The following is a 23,567-nucleotide window of genomic DNA, read 5'->3' as shown; positions in this document are numbered from 1 at the left end:
AAATATAAGAGCCTTATACACACTAGTATAAGGGTTTTATATTTAGGACCAGAGAAATTATATAATAAGCATATTTCAAGTCTCTAGCTATTCATGTTTTATTATTACGCCCCCTCTTTATTTTCCCCTATTATGAGCTGATTAATTCGGTTTGAGGTTGGTGACTTTTTTTCCCTACAAAAATGTCCACTCTAAAGCAGAAACTCTAAGCCCAAAAAGATTTAAGGGGGTCTTACATTGCTAGACCAACTTTTGTTGGTACACCCCCTCCTTTGTAATAAGAAGATGTATGCGAAGGCAAGACTACAAGTATAAACATTATTCACAAAACTTGACTACAAATATTTCTAAAATATAATTAAGAGTACTTTTTTTAATAGTACAAGTATTTGGTACTTTATATTACCTCTTGTACTTAATATAAGAGCTAGCTATTAATTAGATTTAATTCTAAATATAAGATCTCAATCCACTTTGTTTTTTAAATTTGTATTTATTTTCTAAAGTATTCTAAGAAGTTTCCATCTAAGGCGGCTCATAATTTAAAAAATATTTAAAAAAAATTAATTCATATGTATTACATAACTAATTTAATAATTTTTAATCTACTTAAATTAAATATCTTATATTAAGTAAGTACTGAAAGTAGTGTTATAAAAAGTAAATATGGTGTGACTTACTTTATGTAACAGATATTTCAGGATGATTGATGCCAAACCACATGAATCAAATGATGTGAATTTATATATTTTGTATTTTTTTAATTAAAGGATGAGAGTGTGGATATATGTATGTTAAAAAAAAAATCATAAAATGAATTTGTCCGAACAAATTATAAACACCCCCCCCCCAAAAAAAAAAAAAAGTCCGTAAGGTGTTGAGAAAGCCGCATCAAGGGGCCTAATAAGACCGCTAGGAGAGCATGAGGCCCATTCCAAATGGATAATGTAATATAAAAACATCACCCGGATTACTACTGACTAGGCTCTTGTCTGTATGCTGACTAAGCAAGATGGCACGATGTCCAACTAAGGCTGCCACTCCAATACATTGTCGCCTGATCTGATCTGATTGGATTTGGATTTGGATTTCTTCCCACACGTCTCCATTACTTAATCCGGTCTTATTTATAAAATTTATTTACAATTTATAAATAAGATCTTATAAATAAAATCAGAAGTAATATTATTTATTTATTTATTTAATTTAATAGTATAAATTATCAATTGTCACATTAAATTAAATATACTGTTTATTTTATAATTATTATAAAAAGTTGCAATTCAGTTAGTAAATAATTAAATATATATGGATGATATTTAAATCTTAATAGGAAAAAAAGCATGGAGGGAGAGTTTTGAGCATAGCACGCATTTCATTGCAATCAGGCAGGGATATGTCAATGACCAAAACGCCTTCCCTCGTTCTTTTCTTCCCTTTCTGCCCGATCTTCAGCTTGTCAAGCTCAACTCTCGGAGCTCTGGCTCTAAACCATGATTTCCATGGCTTCTCTCATCATTCTCCGTAGAAAGTTCACTACTAGACCCTTCAATGTCCGCGCTCGAGCGTTCTCCAGCTGTCCTCAGCAGGGGAGAAAGCCGCTCAACAGCAGATTGAGAAAATTCTGATAGCCAACAGAGGCGAAATTGCTTGCAGGATCATGAGGACTGCGAAGAGGCTTGGCATTCGGACTGTTGCTATTTACAGTGACGCTGATAAGGACTCGCTCCACGTCCGATCTGCCGATGAAGCCATACGGATTGGCCCACCCCTGGCTCGGTTCAGTTACTTGAATGGACCCTCCATTGTTGATGCTGCCATACGTACTGGTGCTCAGGTGAGCCCTGGAACCATTTCTTTGTTTGTTAGACATTAGAGACTGTCAGTGGAGAAAAGAAACAATGTAACAGGATCATTGGTTAGCTGGAACTTTCACTCTATTATTTAATTAGATTTTCACCTGCTTATTATGCTTGCTTTTTTGGGTGTGAAAAATAAATAATCACCTTTCTTTGCATTCGTAAGCCAAACGCAGCGACGCCACTCTGATATTGGTCAACTTGGCAATTCCGTTGACCTGCTAATTTTCTAATTATGTGGCGTGATCTTAACCGATTGATGTCATATAGGATCTCTAAGCAACAAAGATCCTGTATTTACCCTCAAGGTGATTTTGAGGTGATACACTGTCTCAACTTGTGTGGCGCTCGATGTAATTGTATACTTAAGATTGCTTTCCATAAAGACAGGCTTTTCGCCTGGGACACTGGGAGTTGTTTTTGGTGTACGACTCACAAAAGAGGTCGACGACTTTGTATTTATATGACTTTGTAATGTGTGCTTCGTCTGTGAGACTATTGTGTCAAACTCCATGTTTCTAGTACTCATAGATAACGATTGCATAGAACTTTGGACATCCTATTCAGAATGAACATTTTCTTTTGGTAATTAGGCTATCCACCCTGGATATGGTTTCCTATCCGAAAGTGCTGATTTTGCCCAGCTATGCGAAGATAAGGGTGTTACGTTCATTGGCCTCCAGCATCTGCCATCCGGGATATGGGTGACAAAAGGTACGAGTATGACAGACTGTTCATGATTATCATTTCACATAGAACACCAATTTTGGAAGGATACATTGGCATATTTCATTTAACTTAAATAATCCTCTTCTTTGTAAACCTGTACCTCCTAATAAATGTTAGATTTGAAGGTTCCAACCAGCCAAGCATTCTCTATTTTGTGACAGAGCTAGATGGGTGGGTGAGGAGAGGGAGGGTGGGAATTATCTTCGGAATATCATGATGAACTGCCGTTTTTCTCTATTATATATCCAACTTTTCAAGTATACCTCTACTTGATTGTGAATACTTGGAGTCAGCGTGACAAGTTTGGATCATTTTCCCTCTCAATGATTAGCATGCTTACACTTTGATTTGTGTAAGCCTGAGATATATTATAAAACGCCTTTTCAACTTATCACCGTATCTATGTATCCATCAGTGCATCGAAGAGGATAATGGGGGCAGCAGGGGTACCACTTGTTCCCGGATATCATGGAAATGAACAAGATATTGATAAAATGAAGTTGGAAGCTGACAAAATTGGGTATCCTATCTTAATAAAGCCAACCCATGGAGGGGAGGAAAGGTGCATGTTTACTGATATTATTCTTATTCAATTTATCACACTTCATGATCCTTAGTGCATTTGTGATGATATGTGGATGGATGTTTTAGCGAGTTCTATGGCTGTTGATAAATGTTTATGATTCTGAGTTATTAATTCACTCTCATATTAAAAGATAACATAAAACAACCATAATTATGATTTGTAATTACTCTGAGGTTCCTAAACTCTTAAAAGGCTGAAAATTTTAAGAATCACAATTCTTTTTAGATAGTGAAAAGGTTACGAAAGACATACAAAATTTTTCTTGATCATTGACTCATTCGTTAGATTACAATTTCATTCGGATGAAATTTTGACAATATTAATATTTCAGGGCATGAGGATTGTGCACACTCCAAATGAATTTGTTGAGTCCTTCTTAGCTGCGCAGCGTGAAGCAGCTGCTTCCTTGGCATAAACACAATACTGTTGGAGAAGTACATCACACGGCCAAGGCACATAGAAGTCCAGGTATTCCTGTTCATATTATTATTTGTGCTGCTATATTTTCTCATGAAATCTTTGTGATAAATTCCTTTCCTTCTTGTATTGGTGCTTCTTCCAAAGCAAGGTGATTCAAATGATTTTGTTTATTTTGAGATTTACCTTCATTTCTCTAAAAATTTTCTGGAACTCCACGCTTTTATGTTGGTGAATCATGAAGAAAAATAGGGGTTTCAGTCATTATTGGATCTTTTACTAGCTTCTTTGACCTTAGTTTCTGGCAAATTCTCCTATACTCGATATCATAGATTTTTGGGGATAAGCATGGGAATATTCTGCATTTGTATGAGAGAGATTGTAGTGTGCAGAGAAGACACCAAAAATAATTGAAGAAGCCCCAGCTGTAAGATTTAATTTCTGCGTCCTCTATATGGATTATTTCATTTTAATTTTTGTTAGTTTTGAACTCTCGATAATGAATTCAGTCATGCAGCCAGATGTATCTACTGATTTTCGCATACACTTGGGTCAAGCTGCTGTCTCTGCAGCAAAGGTGAAGTACTCTGCCTTCAACATATTAAATTTCCTCGGTGACTTGCCTATTGCTAAGGTGTTAGCCTTCAAAATTCATGTACATAAATGACCCGTGTTCTTGGCACACTATTTGCTTATATTTTTCTGCTTTGTTTATTTTGATTTATTCATTCTAAATGGTTAGACTTGTTTTTTTATAATAAATAGAGCATTTAGCTATGCCTAACCTAATTTCGATATGACAAGAGGTGAAACAAATGTTTTCCCCTTCTGTTTCCTTACAACTTTTAGGTTTTCCTAATATCTTCGTCCTGTTCTACACATATACTAATGTGTAACGTCAAGTTCCTTTCTGATGTCCGAAGGCAGTTAATTATTACAATGCTGGGACAGTGGAGTTTATAGTTGATACAATCTCTGGCCAGTTTTACTTTATGGAGATGAATACTCGTCTTCAGGTGCTTTAAATGATTTTTAAGAGTCACTATTTTCTGAAGTTATGTGGTTTACAGATTTGTTACGTAATGCATGTTAATTCAGGTTGAGCATCCAGTCACAGAGATGATTGTCGGTCAAGATCTTGTAGAATGGCAAATCCATGTCGCCAATGGTGAAGTTCTTCCATTAAGTCAGTCACAAGTGCCCTTACTAGGTAGTTTTGCTTCCCCTCTCTCATACAAACCCACTGCTTGCCATAGGCTTTTATTTATTTATTTGCCTGAGAGCAAGTGGACGCCTGCCTGAGTTCCACTATACTCTTAGTGTTGATGAAAAAATGTCACGGGGGCTCATATTTATGTTATGATTAAAGGCTGTCAAAATTTATTCAATTTACATCTCTTGTTATGATATTTATGTCTAAAAATTGTTATAGGGAGGACTTTAATGTTTCAGCTTTACATTATCTCTTGTTTTGCTGGCAGGTCATTCTTTCGAAGCTCGCATATATGCAGAAAATGTTCCGAAGGGGTTTCTTCCAGCAACTGGAGTTCTTCATCATTATCATCATAATCCAGTCTCCTCCACAGGTCATTTATAGTCTTATAATATGATAGCCAAGTAACTACTATATGGTGAATCATGTAACCCCCATTTTCTCCTGCTGAAGAACGTGAAACTTGAATATGTTGTTATGGGTGTTTTTGTTGTCATGCATCGCTCATTTACTTGTGTGCAATCTGCTATTTTGGCAGTTCGAGTGGAGACTGGAGTCAAGGAAGGCGACACTGTCAGCATGCACTATGATCCCATGATCGCTAAGCTTGTAGTGTGGGGTGAAAATCGTGCTGCAGCTTTGGTCAAACTGAGGGATTGTTTGTCAAAATTTCAGGTATCCTGAGATCTTAACAATACTCACTACTATGCACTGTGAAGTGTAGTGGTTGAGAGTGTAGCGGTAAGGTGCAACTTCTTCTGGAGTGAAACCCTTTATGAGTATGACTTACACTTAATTAAGCCTATGGGGTCGAAGGATTAATTTAGTAGGATGCTTGAGCTTGAAGACGTGGTGTCACAGCCCTTAACCTGAGGAAGGAAGAAAATAAAATAAAATATGTTATTATCTAGCCAGTCCTCCCTCTGGCAAATCTCGTGTAATTCTGAAGTATTATTTCTTTGTACTCCGAATTTCAAAAATTGCTCTAACTTCTACTAACATTTCTTTCCACAGGTTGCAGGGCTACCAACCAATATCAACTTCCTTCAAAAGCTCGCCTGCCACCAGGCTTTTGAAATGGCAAGGTGGAGACTCATTTTATTGATAAGTACAAAGATGATCTTTTTGTTGATCCCGGGAACTCTGTTTTAGCCAAAGAAGCATATGAAGCTGCCAGACTTAGTGCATCCCTGGCTGCTGCATGTCTCATTGCAAAAGAGCATTTCATGTTGACAAGGAATCCCCCTGGTAAACTGCCCCATTCTAGTGCAATATGTCTAAGTTATTTCCAAATCTCATTCTAATTCAGATTTGTTAGTATGTTCAGGGAATGGCAGCTTACACCCTATATGGTATGCCTATCCGCCTTTCAGAGTCAATCATCAAGCTAAGCGTAGTATGGAACTTGAGTGGGATAATGATTATGATAGTGGTAGCTCCAAGCTCTTGAAGCTTACCGTCACTTGTCAGCCTGATGGCAGATGCCTGATAGAGGTATCACAAATATAGCGGAGTAATAATTTGTCAATTCTATTGTCACGTGCCACAAGTTCTCGTTTTAGACTCAAGATGCTATCATATTCTTTCAGACAGAAGAAGAAGGATCTCCTGCTTTAGAAGCCAAAGCAACATATTTAAGAGACCATTATTTTAGAGTTGAAGCCGATGGTGTAAACAAAGAAGTTAATCTAGCTGTCTACTTAAAGGTAATTTTGTTCCTCTACATGCATCATTATTTAGTGTACATGGGGTTAAATTAGTGGAAATATTCTTAGTGCTCTATATACATTATTATTAATAAAAATGAAAGTTCATTACCGGTTTACCCAGCTTTTTCAAATTCTGGCAGGATCACATTAGGCATATTCATGTGTGGCAAGGGTCTTATCATCATTATTTCAGAGAAAAAATAGGGCTCGAGTTGTCTGAGGATGAAGAATCCCAACATAAGCCCAAATATGAAGCAGCAGCCCACCCTCGGGGTACTGTAGTGGCCCCCATGGCTGGCTTGGTGGTTAAAGTTATGGTGAAGAACAAGACAAAAGTAGAGGAGGGGCAGCCTGTATTAGTTTTAGAAGCAATGAAGATGGAGGTTTGTGCTTGTGCAATTGCTCATAAAACTTTGGGAAATGGCTTCCTGCTCTTTTTTATTTTGCGATCCATAAAGCCTTAACTTATCGTTCTTTACTTTCATTAGCATGTTGTAAAGGCACCATCATCTGGCTACGTGACTGGGCTTCGAGTTACGGCTGGTGAACAGGTTTCTGATGGCAGTATTCTTTTCAATGTAAAGGTTAGTTAATTGCCTTTGCCATTCTTCCCTTTGGCTGCGGACTAAATGATTGGCACAGAACATAATTGTGTGAGGATGAATCAATAAACATTCTGGAAAGGCGACTTTTCTTTGTTATTGATGTTCATTTTCTTTTGTAGGTGCGAGATACATTTTCCTTTGGCAACTCATATATAATAATTACCAATTTATATATCTACAAAAATACAAAATCCCATATAAGCTGCACTAACAGTGAGATTTTCTTTTTCTGTGATTTATTATTCACAAGCTCTTTACGACTTGCATTGGGTTTTATGAATCTGTTTATCCTAGCTCAGAATTCTCCCAAGTTCTTTTTTTTTGTCATCACCACAAAGTCGAGGCCACATATGTTGAGATGTGCTATGATGTTCTTCTGAAAATTGTGCAGACAAACATCAACTGTTTGTTTTATTATCGCCTAAGTAATTGTAAAACTTCTTTATTTGTTGGCTTGCCTTACTGGGGGGAAATAAGGGGTGTGTGTGTGGGATCTGCTCTGCAGAGGTCATTGTTAATGTTTACCACTCATGATCCTGTATAGTTACCAACATTTTGTTTTTGTGCTTGGGCAGGATGAATAAATCGATACACAGAAAACTGCTTCCAAGTCCAACCAGGCTTTTGTTAAGGGAGGCTTCTCTCTGGATAATCAAGAGCGAAGTAATTATATGGCTTTCACAATGCCTGTTATATGCCGATGAATTTGATTCCAACAGAATGGGAAAGTCGTTGTCCACCGTGTCGAATGCTTGTTCCGCAATCCGCGAGTTACAAAATGGGTATATGTATGTACTATTACAGGCAGTCCCTCAATGCATTAATAATAAAAGTTAACAATAACTTGAACGGAAGTATGCATCGTCTGCAGCAGTGCTGCTACGTTTTTAAGCTGGAGTAATATTTATTGCAAATATCTGTTGTGTGATTAATCATTATTTTATTCATTACTTGATATAAAAATTAGATAACTTATTTACGAATAATAAAAAGATTCAATTATTTATAATAAATTTGTTGTTTTTTTTCATAATATTCTTTCTAATTAAGTATTCCTCCTATCCTTAATGAAAGACATAATTAATTAATTTGAATAGATTAAGGACGTTAGTTAAATTAGTTAACATGATTTTTTTATTCTAAAATATGTTAATTATTTTTCTTAATTTTCTTTCTTTCTTCTTTTACTTCATTATTGTTGAGGGAATTTCGGTAGGATTAATTTGACAAAAATTGATAAGCATATAAAAGAAGTTTTACATATAAGACCAATATCAAATTAAGTCTTACATTAAGAATCACAATAGTATATTATAACTATTTTGAATGGAAATTATTTTACTATACACAACCAATCGGATATTTTGGAAAAAAAAATGAATTAGGGACAAATTAAATTGAAAATTTATATTCATTATTAAAATAAATCTTTTATTTAGATCCAATATCCAGGGTTGGAGATAATGTATTTATTGGATATGGCTTTCAATATCCGGCATAATGGCTTATTCATAAGGATACATTATCACACCAGATCTCACACATGACACCGGATATTACATATTAGCCTATGAGAAATCTCATTAGCATATAGATCATTTTAATATTTTGATATTATTTTATCCGTATAATGTCTAATGCTATATGCGTATAGCCGCTGTCATCGTGTCATGTCATGATTAATTATTATATTTGTCAATACAATATCTAATCTAATACTACCTCCAGTCCTAATTATAAGACTCACTTGACTTATTTGAGAAAATTAAAAAAGTAAGTTAAGTTAGTTATTTGTAATAAATAAGTATTGTCATTCCTAAAATATCCTTGCTAATTAAGTGTATTGGCTAGAACTATTATTATTAGAAGGACTATATTGGAAAAAAAAAACATAAATATGATAGACAAAATGGATTGGGGTCTTATAATTAGGATCAAACAAAAAGTCAAACGGGGTCTTATATTAAAGACCGGAGGTAGTATAAAAGATTATTTATAGGGATAGCTTATTGCGGCAAAGACAGAAAAAGGAATTTACCGTTCTATCATGTGACTCCGTATTAGCATGTGGATAATTTTAAGTTTTTGATATCGTTATTTGTATAAATTTAATATTTTGATATTGTTATTTTATCTTTTTATTTCATCAAAATATTATTTTATTTATTTTGTATAATACTAATACTAATGTTATACTCCCTCCGTTCCTTATTATAAGAGACATTTGATGCTTATGGCATGTTCCTATATATAAGAGACACTTACAAGTTGTCTCTACTTTTTTTGTGTTAATTTACTATTTTACCCATATTTATTATCTCCAACTCACACTCTCTCTCCCTCTCACTTCTCTTTCTTTTAATAATTTAATTGTTCTCTCTCATGCTCTCTCTCCTTATTAATGAGGGCATTTTTGGAAAAAAAATTATACTTTTTACACATTAATTGTTCTTAACTAATTTTAACTGTTTTTTTGATCAACGTACTTCGGTTATTTGTCTCTTATAATAAGGAACGGAGGGAGTACTATTTTCAGTCTTTAATATAAGAATTTGTTTGATTTTTATTTTGATAATAAAAGACTCCAATTTATTTTGTTTCACACATTTATTTATTTTTGCTCAAAATAGTTCTTATAATAATAGTGGTTTAACCAATACATTTGATTAATAATGATATTTTAATAAGAGCACAATACATATTATTACAAATAATTAATTTAAATAAATTTTCCTAATTAATTTAAATTAGTTAATTAATTTTTATATTAAAAGTCCAAACCACGATCGCATTCGCATAGCCTGACCCTTGCGGACAAACGAATCCATCATCACCACGCCTCGTGCGTGCATAGGTCATACATCACGCCTCCTCCTCGCATATTGGATATTCTTAATGCGTTGACTTTTACTGTTTTTTTTTAAGGTCTTTTATAATTGACACTTGGCGATGATAACTAACCAAATAAAACGTAAATTCATTTATGTAATTGTTGTGATTCGTCCGAAACGATTGCTGGGTGAAGGATTCTGTGTTTTTGTCTCTATCTTTAGGTGTTCTTCCCAATTAAATTCGACGGATTTTAGTATCAAGAAATTACCACGGCCTGTTAGGAATGAAATTCGGATTACCCCACTCTGATTAGTTTATTTTGAGGTAAGTTATTAGATTCCAACGAAAACTTCCCCCGACTTTTTCGTTCTACTTTTTCTTTGGAATCTTTCGCCATTGTGAGTGTACATTCATGATTTCCTCCATCGCAGATTAAAAGTAATCCAAGCTTTCCAAGCTTCAGGGCGTAGGTCGGAAAAGGTGTCATGGCCGAGAAATTGAATGGCACCGTAAAGGACGATGCGATAGAAAAACCTGACTCGAAAGAGAAGAGTTTGTGTTCAAACGTGAAGGAAAAGAGCGCTAGCTTCAACGATCGAGGAATATGTGTGAGAGCTGATAAGATTGATTTCAAGGATTGGGATAGTCAGCTGGACAAGCACTTGAATAAAGTTCTGTCGAGAGATGCGACGCGGAAGAAGAAGGAAGACTGGGAAATTGATTCCTCCAAATTGGACATAAGGCGTGCTATAGATCACGGAGCCTATGGAACAGTCTACCGTGGCGTTTATGACGGCCTAGACGTTGCTGGTATATTTCTCTCGAATGATCTGGCTTTTAATTTTCGTTCATGAATGGATTATTGTACACGTCAAAGTAGATTTTGCTCTTGGTATTTTGCAAATATTTATCGGACGTCTACGTTGAATTAATCAGGCACTTTTTGATTAAACCGCCGCTGAGCAAGTCTTAACTACACACGCACACAATTTACCGTTAACATGAACCGGCCGAACCATCAATTATTGTGTTTCACTGATTTCTTTTACGGCTTTCACAACTTTTTATGGGCTCTAAGTTTTTTGATTTTTGGCATGATTCTAGATTGGACTAGTAATTTTATGGTTGAACTGGCCGATCCGGTTCAGTTTTTTTCCTTTTTTTAACGTTGATATTTTGTGTTTTATTTGATCATTGGAACGGATTCCCATCATTTACAGTGAAGGTATTTGATTGGAGGGACACCGACACTGACGCAGCGGCTATTCGGGCATCATTTCAGCAAGAAGTTGCTGCTTGGCATAAACTTAATCATCCAAATGTTACAAAGGTATGCATATTCCTAGTCTACTGCTTTTGGAGGAACGAGAAATCACACAATTACAGAGAACTAGAATATATGGACTTTTTTGTATCTGATTTAGATTATTATAGATTGTTCTACTTTTTTGTATCTGATTTAGATTATTATAGATTGTTCTAGTTCTTAAGTAAATAAAACTAGGTGTGGGATTAGTTGCATGGGGTCTGAGAGATGTATTCCATTAACATTACTCATGGTTCTTGAATAATGTGGTTTCCTGATGATGATGAGACTAAATGGATAATTTCTATGCAGTTTGTTGGAGCCTCCATTGGAAACTCATATGTGAAAATTTCTTCTGAAGATGTATCAAGTGAAGTTTATTCATTTATTCCAGCCCAGGCATGTTGTGTTCTTGAGTTTGTCCCTGGGGGGACGCTAAAGAAGTTTCTGATGGGGAACAGAAGGAAGAAACTTGATTTTGACGTTGCCATTCAACTTGCGTTGGACCTCTCCAGAGGGTGAGTATCGCTTCTTGCGAAAGCAGGAATTGATAAATTCTCGTAAGGTTATAATAGGCGTATTTGACTACAGTTATGGTGTTTTTTGGGATCAATTTCAGATTGAGTTATCTTCATACTAAAAAGATTGTGCACCGTGATGTGAAGACAGAAAATATTTTGTTGGATGCAAATGGAACCGCAAAAATTGCTGATTTTGGTGTTGCTCGAATTGAGGCTCAGAACCCATGTGAAATGACTGGAGGGGTTGGCACCCCTTGGTATATGGCGCCAGAGGTAACCTGCTTTTATTACTCTGCAGACATCTGATGTATCGTCTAACTGAATCATCATTATGCTTTAATTTTACAATAAACACAGCTCGTTTCACTAATAAGCTTCCAAGAAATTCTACGATTCTCGCTTTGTTGGGGCATAGTTTTCTACGTTTGAGACAGATGATGAACAATTATTTGGTGGCAGGTGCTTAATGGTAAGCCTTACAATAAAAAATGTGACGTGTATAGTTTTGGGATTTGCTTGTGGGAGATATATTGCTGTGACTTGCCTTATCCTACTCACAAGATTTCTGATGTATTTACGGGGATTGTCCGACAGGTTTGCAAATTTTTCTTTTTCTAAATGTTCTGCTTATACCACGTATCATTAGCTCTTACATTGAGTGAAACTGTTTTGTTTTTTGGAACAGAACATGCGACCAGAAATCCCAAGATGTTGCCCAAGTGCACTTGCAAGGATCATGCGAAAATGTTGGGATGAAGACCCAGATAAACGCCCTGAGATGGACGAGGTAGTGAGAATGTTAGAGGCAATAGATACAAGCAAGGGAGGACGCATGATTTCAAAAGACCAATCTAGTTTTTGGTGTTTTTGTCCTGGTGGAGTCCTTTAATTTTGTCCAACCCTCTCTTCGTCTTATGCTTTTAATTTCCTTCTGTTTTGTTTATGGTAAAAGCTAGATCTGTAGGTTTTCATTTTCTTTTAATTTTTTGGATGCACTTATTTGCTATGTATTGGAGATTGAAATGAGACTATTATTAGAGGACAAGACTGGCTCTGGACATCAGTTTTTTCCCCCTTGGGTGGTGGTCAGAGCTATAAGAATAGCTAATTAAGAGTATATTCCGATTGAAAACAAGGGAATTAGTTAGTCAAATTTTACAAGATTGAGAGTAAGAAAATTTTAAGAATAAAATTAAAAATAAAAAAGGTGAGAAGAATCATCACTGATTTTAAAATTAAAAATCGTTTTGTTTAAATTTATCATTTAATCTTAAATAAAATTATACGGATGTTTTAAATTTAGTATTAAAGATCTCATTAATGATTTCAAAAAGCACTGACGACATCTTAATTTTATGATTTTAATGAGAAAAATTAATCTATAAGATGTTTGGCTACCAATGTTAAAGTGTTTTCTTTTTATAAGAAACAAACAAATATCAAGAAGTAAAATTGATACAGAATAGTCATAAATCTATATTCCAGTCGCAGTATATGAAAATGACGTTAAATTCAAACCACAAGCGAAGGAAGCAGAAGCAATGCGTGCCATATTGAATGATGGTAAGGTAAAGAATTAAGATGAGGCCTGGACGGTGGCCTGTGAGTTTTGAAATTGATGTTGCTGGGGTCCCCTCCCCTTTAGAGAGAGAAGGCGTCCCATTACTCGGAGATTCGTTGGGTTGCTTCAGAGCAGGAGTGTGAGATGAAGAATTTATGAATGCGTTGAAACATTGAAACTCAACTGTCCTAAAAGTTGTAAATATCCTTAAGAGTTAGTATCATTACGAACCTGACCAAAAAACAGATTATTAGTAATTTCGTCTTTAAAATGATTATGATTTTGAGAAAAATATGAAATCTAAATATAATTATGTATGCTGGAAAATTCAAAATGGAAACGAAATGGACAGGGACGGGGATGCGATGGGGAATCATGAGCCAAACATAGTGACAAAAGTAAGAAGCAGCCTCTCAAATCTGAGGCGTGGAGGAGCGAATGAGTGAAAGTGATATTATGGGGGCAGTATACAGTGTTCAAGTGACGGTGAGCCACGAAACAAAAGGAAACAAAGAGCGGAAGGGGAAACGCGGGGCCACCAGAAGAATCGCATTTCTCACTCAATCATCACCAATTCACCATCGCTCCGACACATATCATACACTAGTGGACCACATTGCTTGGAATTATGATTCCTTCCAACAACTTTTCAATGAAATACTAGCTCCTGTGCTAATCATAAGATTTTATTTACAATCTATAAATAAGATCTTATAATTAAAACTGAAAATAATATAAGATAAATATATGAAAAAAAAAATTTTTAATCTCAAACTCGCGTAAGAATACTTATATTAATAGTTTCAAATTAGCACAAAACTGCATCGCTTCTTTCTGCTTGACGTCATTGGTGGTGTGTCTCGGACAAGGAGTTGGAAACTTTTTTTAAACAAGAAACATTTTATTATTATTTTTTAATTTCAAAAGCTGTTCCTTTATTTTCGCCATTATTTAGTGTTAGCTTCTCATTGAGGCTGTTCCTTTATTTTTGATATCATTAAGTGTTAGCTCCTCATTTTGACATTTACTAATTTCAAACTTTTTTCCCTAATTCATATATATATTACAAATTAAAATACCACCTCTGGTTATTACCACCTCTAGTTTTTAATATAAAACCTCGTTTGATTTTTATTTTAGTCCTAAATTTAAAACCTCAATCCACTTTATCTCTCATATTTATTTATTTATTTTTTAAGATAGTCCTTTTAAGAACAGTAGTTAGAGGCTTAGAGCCAATAAACTTGATTAATAACTATATTTTAAGAAAGACAACACTTATTTATTATAAATAACTAACTTAATTATTTTTTTAATCTACTCAAATTAATCTACTACTTTTTATATTTAGGACCAGAGATGGTAATATAAAAATTAGTGAACTAATTTAAAAAAAAATTAAAAAAGTTACTAAATTTAATAACTTTCTTACTCTCTTCATATTAGTTAATCACGAGAGGCAGTATAAGAGTATTTTGGCTCCAAAATAAACATGTCCGAGTGCTCAGCCACTTCCATATAACTGATAAAAAAATGAGTACTGCGTCATTGTTCATTAGATTAGATTGAGATATTGACAAAGAGTAAAATAGCAAAAAGATTAATGGAAGCATCCATAAACTTTCAGAACTAAAAATATTTTTAAAAAATCACAAAAAATTCTAAAATGATTTTTTTAATGGGGGGGGGTGGTAATATGCTGTTGTTAATATTTATCAAACATGCGATTGGCTTTAGTTCATTACACACTTTTGTGTTTTTAGTAGCATAGACCGGATTTTACATCTGTTTAGGATAGTTTATAAATAATATTTTAATTATGATTTATGAAATAAGTATAAAAATTTTTTTATTTCAATTTACATATGAGCGTTTTTTTATTATTATTATTATCCCAAACAGGCCATTTGTCTTTTAATCAGCGCAGAGCTAGATGAGATGATGCCCAGAAGAAAAAGTTCGGATTATTAGTCAACAAATGAAAAAGAAAAGAAGGAATAAAAGAAAAGGCTGACAAGAAAGGAGAATAGGCGATAGGAGTCCTGCAATAAGATTTAATTTAGATTTCAATTTTATACTGATGATTGTGTCCATGTATTGGTTTAGGTTTTAGTTTAAGAGTATAAATTACACACACCTTTAATACTAAAACAAATAGCCAATGTGTGATTGACTGCATAAATAAAACTCGATTAAAAAAGGTATTAGAATTAAAAAATCAATATTAAATTCATAAATATAATAATTTTAAAAATTAAAGTATAAATTCTTTTAGCTCGTATCAGGATTGTCTTAATTTTGTGACTACCTACATCCACAGATCCACTGCCTTTATTACTCTTCTAGTCATAAAAATTATGAAAATTAAATTAGAAAAAATTGTAAATAAAAACCTCTAATATGTGAAATTACAATTTGGAACTCTTAATTTGAAAAATAGTAGATACAGACCCGGTTCCATATTATAAATATGAAATTTTGGTGAAATGTCTGAAATGTCCCTCAGTCAAATTGTGATTTGGCCTATTGAAGTTGTCATTCACTAAAATAAACCTGTCATTTCTCATAGTAAACTTGCTATTTAGCATATCCTTAGCCAAGTTGTGATTTAATCTATTGAAGTTGTCATTCGCTAAAGTAAATTTGTCATTTGACCAAGAGCCATTTTAGACATTTCACTAAAATTTCATATTTACAATATGAGACCAGGTCTTTATCTGCTATTTTTCAAATTAAGGGTCTCAAATCACAATTGTATATATTAGAGGGTTTTTATTTGCAATTTCCTCATTAAATTAAGAATGAAATAAAGCTACCAGTGTAGTTAATCATTCGATGGATCCCAGAAACATGGTACTGTGAACTATGAAGGCGAGTTGAATGGGACAGTATACCTGATCTGGGGAGCAGGGTGAGGCATTTGGAAATTCAGAGCTGCGCTCCAACGTCTTGGTTCATTGACCCTATCGCGCCCGCCCAATGCCATCATTGCTCACTGACTTCCTTCGCCAGGCAGGCGGCACAGCCGTCATCGACGGCGGCCTCGCGACGGAGCTCGAACGCCACGGTGCCGACCTCAACGATCCTCTCTGGAGTGCCAAATGCCTCCTCGCCTCACCCCACCTTATTCGTGAGGTACTCTTTCCTGGATTGAAACTAACAGTGTTGGGTTATTTAGTAGTTCTTGGAATCCAAAATTGTTCCCAATATCCACTCCAAGAGACCAGTGGGCCCTCTCTGTGGAAATTGTCAATTTTCCGGAAGCTGATGAGTCTGACTTAGCTATTGGCATATTACACAAGCATCACAGATGATTGATTCATATTTGAGAACGTCGTAAATTTTATTTGTCAATTTACTTTAATTATTTATCCATCCGTTTGTCCTATTTTGCAAACTATGGCGAACTCCGTCTCAATATCGCCATTTTAGGAACGTTTCTGAACCTGAAATTCACCGTTTATCTTTTAACTGGATTTATGAAGGGTTTCTTTTGTTGTTGTTGTTTGTTCCGTTTAGTGATAGTTATAAACTTTCGATAATTCACGGACCTACTTGATGGAGCAGGTACACCTTGATTATCTTGAAAATGGTGCCGATATTTTAATCACAGCATCTTATCAGGTAAGTACTTGCTAAGGACGCGGTTTTATATGTTTTCTGTTCTTAAAACCGAACTTGAGGCGTTTTTGGGTGCATAGGCCACCATTCAAGGTTTTCTAGCTAAAGGCTTTTCTAACGAAGAAAGTGAAGCCTTGCTCAAGAAAAGTGTTGAAATTGCTCTCGAAGCTCGACGTATATATTATGAAAGATGTGCTGCATGTTCTTCAGAAGATAAGCACGATGGAAAAGTTTTCAAACAACGTCCAATCCTTGTGGCAGCATCAGTCGGCAGCTATGGAGCTTATTTGGCTGATGGCTCAGAGTACAGGTGATATGACTAGTCTTCTCTATTCAATGCATTAATTCTGATTATCTTTCTTTATGGCATCATGTAAATTTTGAACTTGTTGATGGAAAGTCGGATGATCTTCACAATATTGGTTGAACACTGTCAGTTGTCTAGCTTGCACGCATGTGCACTGTTGAGCTTCTCAATTAAGAACTATGAACAGTTTGGAAAAGGAATGGAGTTTCATAGACACAATCATAAACTGGTTTTGCCAATAATCACATTTCTTCATGTTTCCTTTTTAACAGTGGCGATTATGGTGATGGCATCACGTTGGAAACTCTGAAAGATTTTCATAGGAGAAGAGTTCAAATATTGGCTGATTCAGGTGCTGACTTAATTGCATTTGAAACAGTGCCAAATAAGCTAGAAGCTCAGGTATCTTCAAAGCTTTGGAAATTATGTGAACTGGAATCCTTGATGGATAAATTGGAACTGAAACTCCTCCTTCATTGCTTTTTGAATTAAAATGTAATAACTTGATAATACAAAAGGTTACGGGTAAATTTTTTGAATTATTTTGATTGACTGCATTTTATGCGATCCATAATCATTGATTTATGGGAACGAAATTTTTTTAACAAAGCTAGTAAGAACATGCAGCAATCCTTGAGGAAAAATCTGAAAATGCGTGTAATAGGGCTTCTATTTCAGTTCTGCAATTTTTGGATCACTCTTATATGTGCTATCATTCTTCATGCGCCTTTGTGAATTCCGTGAACTGCAACTAAAGGACTTTGTAAGGTCTCATGCAAGATTTCTGGAGAGAAAAAAGAAAACAACTGATTTCACTATCTAGAACAGTCTTTATTTTAGTCTTTCTCATAACTGAGGCTTTGTTTCTGTTTCTTAACCCTTCTCACCACAGAAGCCCCCTGTCTCTGAAATAGTCTTCCCAATAGAATTTCTGTCTCTGAACCTTTCTCGCTATAGAAGCTCCTATCTCTTAATCATTCTCACTATAAAAGCCCGATCTCAAAATCTGCCATTTGCTGAGATTGATGACAAGAAACTGAGGAAGCTGTAATTTTCCATTTTAGATAGGGTGCAATTGCTACGCAATTAATCTTACATATTGTGTGAGACACTAAAGACGAGAAGTAATTGAGCATATCGAGTATTCTGGAATGGGACAAAAACCCAGTAGGTGATGGAGAACATTAAGCTTGGAATGTTAATGGTCTTCACTTCCATTGATTTTTTCCTTCTGGTCTTGACTCTCAGTAACCATGGTGGTTTATTGTTCAGGCTTATGCGAAGCTTCTAGAAGAAGAAAACATAAAGATCCCTGCATGGTTTTCATTTAACTCCAAGGACGGAATTAATGTTGTTAGTGGTGATCCTTTGGCTGAGTGCGGCTCCATTGCCGAGTCATGCAAAGGAGTTATTGCTGTTGGAATAAACTGCACTCCCCCTAGATTTATACATGGCCTAATATTATCGCTTAAGAAGGTATATCTTCTGGCTCTCCAATACCTAATTGAATTTGAATTATTTACTCCTGTGTGTGTATCTTGTGTGTGTTTGCGTATGCCACGTCTAGATTATAGACCTTGGTTTTCTCGAATTATTTTAAAACATGTTCGTCCAGCCCCTTCTTTTCTTTGGGTTTTTATTAATTACTGCAATTCCAGTATCTACCTTGCCCAGCTCTCTTCTTTTTGATCGTCCGGTTACTATCTAGATGGATAGTGATAAATAGGTACATATGTTATGGGCGTAAGATTTGCAACATATGGTAAAATGATTAGGTGTACTCGAAATCCGTATATTGTTTTTATGTTCATGTGCAGCTATATTGGTTATTGAACCCGTCTGTTCTTCCATTTCTGATTTGCTGAAGAATAAATGTTGGTGCTAATTAGTTTCTATATTGTTAGATGCCATTTTGTAGAGTGCTTATCTTTGATTCACATATTAATCCTTCAGGTGACTACAAAACCAATTGTTATCTATCCAAACAGTGGGGAAAGCTACGATGGTGACAAAAAGGAGTGGGTAGTAAGTTCCTTTTCTCTGCTTCTGCCGTTGCATCTTGCATCGTTTTTCAAGGATCGAGAGGTCATATTCTTTTTGAAAATTAAACTAGATGCAGAGATATAAAGTTGTGGCGTCTAAAAATGATGATTAAAACTTGGACAAAGAGCGGAAAAAAGTTGTAATAAATGAGGAGTAAGATATTGATCTTTCTTTGTGAGTACGATGGTCTTGACACATGCGTATGCTGTCTCAGAAGCCTTTTTTTTTTTTTGGGTGGTGGACTTGCAATTACTGTGTAACTGCTTTTTTTGCAAGTTTATATATTTAAATATATGGTATATGATGAAACTGAACGAGTTATTTAATCATTGATTTCAGACCATAATGGGCACACTTCATAAGCGTTAGCTATTACTTAATCGTATCCAATAAATGCAGTTTCTGTACATATGTTTGGAACACCACTTTCTGTCGTTCAAGCTGTGTTGTGTTTATTTTTTACGTCACAAGTGCCTAATTAGTTCTTTCAATAGGAGGGTCACTTTCTCTGGTTTGGAAAGTTTGTAAGTTATACATTTGTTGGTGGACAAAGATGGCAAATTGCGATCTATCTAATCATTTAACAGCTTTCACTCTTCGCATAATTGGTGAATAGTGAATCATATAGTATTAATTGTACGTTATTGATACAGGAAAACACAGGGGTTTCAGATGACGATTTTGTGTCGTATGTAAATAAATGGTGTGAGCTGGGAGCCTCTCTTGTAGGAGGTTGTTGCCGAACAACCCCAGCTACTATCAGAGGCATATACAGGACACTCTCCCGCAGATCAGCCACTCTAGCCGCGGAGTGACTTCCCTCACATATCCGGCATGGAGTGTTCGAATGCTGACGAGGCTGGCAGATGGTGCTGTGTCATGTTGCTCCTCTGGGCATTTTGAGGTGGGAAGACCTTGCTTAACCATTCTGCACTTGTGGTGTAAACAGCATTTTGCCCTTGATGCCAGCTCCACCTTCAACTTGAGGATCGTTGTGCAGGTCTCAGTCAAGATGAGTCTCAACACCTACGGAAAAATGTTTGGCTTTTCCACCCCGTTTTATTTTATTTTCTAGAAGAAAGAAGACATGATTGACGTGTGAACCCGTAGACCTGTTGAAATGTCATGTTGATATTTTGTTTGACGATGTTAAAATTATGAAAATAACTGCACCTTAAATTCGCTCGCGTTTGTCCACCCCAAAAAAAAAAAAAGGAAGGAATTCGCTCGCTTTTGCTTCTGGAGATCTCTTTGCCTTCCAAATGATTTGGTATCATGACAGGGCAAGGCTACATACTAATAAAGCCATTCGAATTCTTGGCTTGATGGTGGCAGCATTTTAGCTCCTCCAATTAAATCACCAGTTCGAAACAATAAGTCGGGAAATAACACTAACCAGCAGGATATTTTCTTTTTTATTGAATTGAATTGAATTATTAAATTGAGGGGCTCCGAGTGAACGAAGCACATCTCCTACGAAGTAATATAAAGACGCCTCCTAGCAAAGTAAAATGAAAATGGAAAACAAGTTCAACTGCCCACGCCATCTCAATTGTGCGCTATCTAAGTGGTAAAACTACAAGAATTGCATTTCCAAATTTCCCTTGAGACCATAATGGATTATCCCGAGTTTTTCAAGTATCGATAGAAACCATGGCTACAACCAAATCTTTTCAGCGCATGGGATCCCAAAGAAGTACCATTATACACGATGAAGAGAATTTAGGTCCGTTTATCAAGTATCAAAACCAGAATATATACCACTATCCCTCAACAACCTCTTCTCTTCTTCAACATAATTTTTCCCTCGGCTTGCCTGACCAAGCTCTCTTTTTCTCTTCTCCTTCTGAGAAAAGGAGATGTTCTTCTTTTCTCTCTGAGTCTGAACCGTTGAAAGCTGCTCCCCAAGGGATATAGCAGCTCTTGTTTTCTGTCTTTCTTCATATGATTCTTCAACCTCTTTGTTGTCACGCCTTTCCTTTCCAGTAGACCAAGACCAATCTTGCTCCTTGTCCCCTTCTTTTGGTGGGGGTACCTTCAAGACTGAAGGTCCACCTTTAAATCCATGTCGCTTTAAAGCTTCAAAATCAATAGCTTTGCTTTTCTGCTCTCTAGATTTATCTGCAGACAGTTATACAGATAGCAAAGTAAAATTACATAGGAACAAAATTAGAGAGAAAATTTTCAAGATGATGCTGAGCTTCAAAAGCAATAGAGCATGAAGCTATCCAAAAATATAAGTTCTCAAGCTGGGAACTCTATTAGCTCAAGGTTACCATTTTGCAGTTTCAGAAATTTCTACTCCATGTTATTATTTATCATCTTTCAAAAACCATTTTTTGGAAGGGATAATTTTATTTCCCTTCCACAGACAAAGTTCAATAAATCCTGTCTTACGTGTTAAAATTTACTACCTAAAACAACTACACCACAGCAAAGAGTCATGAGTATGGTGACCAATTCCGTCAAATTTGGATCACATCTTTGTCGACACATTTATTCACAAAATACGTATATTTGTCATAATCACAGTGGACAGAAGTGCACATTCATTGGTCAAGGAACTAGGATATCTGGAAGCTGTATACAAGATTCAGTTATGTATTTTACTAACAGCAGAAAATTTACTGCGAGGTTGAACATATTTGGCTTTAACATAGATTACAAGCGATTATCAACTGAGAAGATGTTATTGTAGGCAAATACCCTTTGATTTTTTCTTTCCAGTTTCACTATTGTGCTCGGAATCTGAATGTAATGATGAGGATTCATCTGATGATGAGTCCTCATCATCATCACTCCACGGCATTGCCCTCTTCATAGTAAGAAAACTCTGTCAAAATATAAAGGATCTGATCAGATTGTTTACTTGAGCTTGAGAATGAAACATGCAAAGAACATATTAGCACCCCAGGTTTTGTCAAACAATCCCAATAACATTTGTGGGCTCTGTGCCCTAGTTTTCAAGACTCAGAAATATTTGGTAAAAAAAAGACTAAAAAATAAGAGTTACCATGGTCCTCACGAAACAAGAAAAAAGAAAGCTAAAACCTTATAAATTCTCTTGCTAAGAAATGCAGCGTATAAATGTCATAAGGCATTCACAATTCACACACAAACGGACCCCATTGTGATTCAACAACAACGCTATCATGAGGGTTTTATAATCAATAGGACAGCCCCTGAATCAAATAGAGGATACTAGCAGCCTAAAACGTATTTCATACTATAAATCCAAGAATAGTGGCACAACAGAACCCCCCAAGACAACATAAGAGATGGCATAGTTACTGAGATCAACGATTAATCTGTGGGACAAGACAAGGGAGAAATGTCATGAGTCATGACCCCCCAGGGAAAGGATGCGAAATGAAAAGCATTTTTGCGTGTAGGAAGCCTCATTGCTTCAATGAAATTAGCAAAACTCTAAGATTCCCAACCCACCCCCCCCCCCAAAAAAAAAACACACACACACACACACAAACACACATAACAAAGCAACACCAGGAAAGCAATAACATGAAGGGAAAACTCCAAGACGTACAACTGATCTTCAGAGTGCCAAAGAAATTTATTCAGTTAAAATATAAATTTTTAACCCTAACACTGAGAAAAGTGATAGAACTCCCATTCAATTACTCTCCTATCACCTAATAAAATCCTATAAAAGATGTTGAAAAGGAAACTAATAAATTTTGCATGAATAAATACATCAAATTGTGGAAATCATCAAACATACAGAAAATCCGTAAAATGTTTTCAAATATCCATAAGAATCATTACAGAGGCTGAGAACTACACCATGCAGCAATGTGAAAAAAAAGTCATAATTTTCAAAAGAAAAGAGAGAGAAAGGACTTCAGCAGAAATATAGCGGAAAGACCGTGCATTTGGCAAATGAATTATAAACCAACAAGCCGTGATCAGTTTTTAGCAGCCACAAGAGAACCCACTTAGTGGAAGATTGATTCTATGAACAAGCACACCAATACGTGATGAAATACTGCGCTCTGGTGACAATCACAATAATGAAAAACTAGGGGCAACAAACGCCCGATGACAGTAAATTTTAGCTCAACAATAAGAAAACACAGAAGCACAAAGCGAGAGCTGGAACAAACAAAGAAATCTAAAGATTACCGTGTCAGCGATAGAAGACGTCGAGTTGAAGCTTGCTGAATTCCGTCGGGCACGAGCTTAAACAGAGCGGAGGCGGAAGGGAGAAGATTTGGGGATTTTATTGTTTTCATCCATAATA

The 23,567-nt window shown here is 35.7% G+C and overlaps 3 protein-coding genes and 1 pseudogene across 3 annotated transcripts; 3 read left to right on the top strand and 1 right to left on the bottom strand.

Annotated features, from left to right (window-relative positions):
* The first annotated feature begins 1,414 nt into the window (after positions 1 to 1,414).
* LOC114745354 (methylcrotonoyl-CoA carboxylase subunit alpha, mitochondrial-like) lies at positions 1,415 to 8,068 on the top strand (annotated as a pseudogene).
* Positions 8,069 to 10,107: 2,039 nt separating this feature from the next.
* Positions 10,108 to 12,885, top strand: LOC114745355 (serine/threonine-protein kinase STY13-like). The gene is made up of 7 exons (XM_028933509.1): positions 10,108 to 10,274; positions 10,382 to 10,760; positions 11,171 to 11,280; positions 11,569 to 11,774; positions 11,876 to 12,050; positions 12,237 to 12,371; positions 12,463 to 12,885. The coding sequence occupies exons 2-7, from the start codon at positions 10,436 to 10,438 to the stop codon at positions 12,664 to 12,666; spliced, it is 1,155 nt and encodes a 384-aa protein (XP_028789342.1). The 5' UTR covers positions 10,108 to 10,274; positions 10,382 to 10,435; the 3' UTR covers positions 12,667 to 12,885.
* Positions 12,886 to 16,188: 3,303 nt separating this feature from the next.
* Positions 16,189 to 20,491, top strand: LOC114745357 (selenocysteine methyltransferase). Its single transcript, XM_028933510.1, has 7 exons — positions 16,189 to 16,473; positions 16,906 to 16,962; positions 17,040 to 17,269; positions 17,539 to 17,668; positions 18,539 to 18,742; positions 19,220 to 19,291; positions 19,963 to 20,491. Exons 1-7 carry the CDS (start codon positions 16,318 to 16,320, stop codon positions 20,122 to 20,124), a joined length of 1,011 nt encoding a protein of 336 aa, XP_028789343.1. The 5' UTR covers positions 16,189 to 16,317; the 3' UTR covers positions 20,125 to 20,491.
* Positions 20,492 to 20,873: 382 nt separating this feature from the next.
* LOC114745358 (uncharacterized) lies at positions 20,874 to 23,567 on the bottom strand. The gene is made up of 3 exons (XM_028933511.1): positions 23,450 to 23,567; positions 22,016 to 22,142; positions 20,874 to 21,430 (listed from the first exon to the last, which is right to left on the bottom strand). Exons 2-3 carry the CDS (start codon positions 22,128 to 22,130, stop codon positions 21,045 to 21,047), a joined length of 501 nt encoding a protein of 166 aa, XP_028789344.1. The 5' UTR covers positions 22,131 to 22,142; positions 23,450 to 23,567; the 3' UTR covers positions 20,874 to 21,044.

Source organism: Neltuma alba, unplaced genomic scaffold (assembly GCF_004799145.2).
Source record: "Neltuma alba isolate B1F8T4 unplaced genomic scaffold, ASM479914v2 tig00004624_pilon, whole genome shotgun sequence".
Lineage (NCBI taxonomy): Eukaryota > Viridiplantae > Streptophyta > Magnoliopsida > Fabales > Fabaceae > Neltuma > Neltuma alba.
This window is presented reverse-complemented; position numbering and strand designations above follow the sequence as displayed.

Excerpts from the sequence above, each read along its gene's own strand:
- LOC114745355 (XM_028933509.1), top strand. The coding sequence starts at position 10,436 with ATGGCCGAGAAATTGAATGGCACCGTAAAGGACGATGCGATAGAAAAA. Across the intron at positions 10,761-11,170 it reads TGACGGCCTAGACGTTGCTG|TGAAGGTATTTGATTGGAGG; the intron begins GTATATTTCTCT and ends CATCATTTACAG. Across the intron at positions 11,281-11,568 it reads ATCATCCAAATGTTACAAAG|TTTGTTGGAGCCTCCATTGG; the intron begins GTATGCATATTC and ends ATTTCTATGCAG.
- LOC114745358 (XM_028933511.1), bottom strand. The coding sequence starts at position 22,130 with ATGAAGAGGGCAATGCCGTGGAGTGATGATGATGAGGACTCATCATCA. Across the intron at positions 21,431-22,015 it reads TGGAAAGAAAAAATCAAAGG|ATAAATCTAGAGAGCAGAAA; the intron begins GTATTTGCCTAC and ends AACTGTCTGCAG.
- LOC114745357 (XM_028933510.1), top strand. The coding sequence starts at position 16,318 with ATGCCATCATTGCTCACTGACTTCCTTCGCCAGGCAGGCGGCACAGCC. Across the intron at positions 16,963-17,039 it reads TAATCACAGCATCTTATCAG|GCCACCATTCAAGGTTTTCT; the intron begins GTAAGTACTTGC and ends TTGGGTGCATAG. Across the intron at positions 17,270-17,538 it reads GCTGATGGCTCAGAGTACAG|TGGCGATTATGGTGATGGCA; the intron begins GTGATATGACTA and ends CCTTTTTAACAG.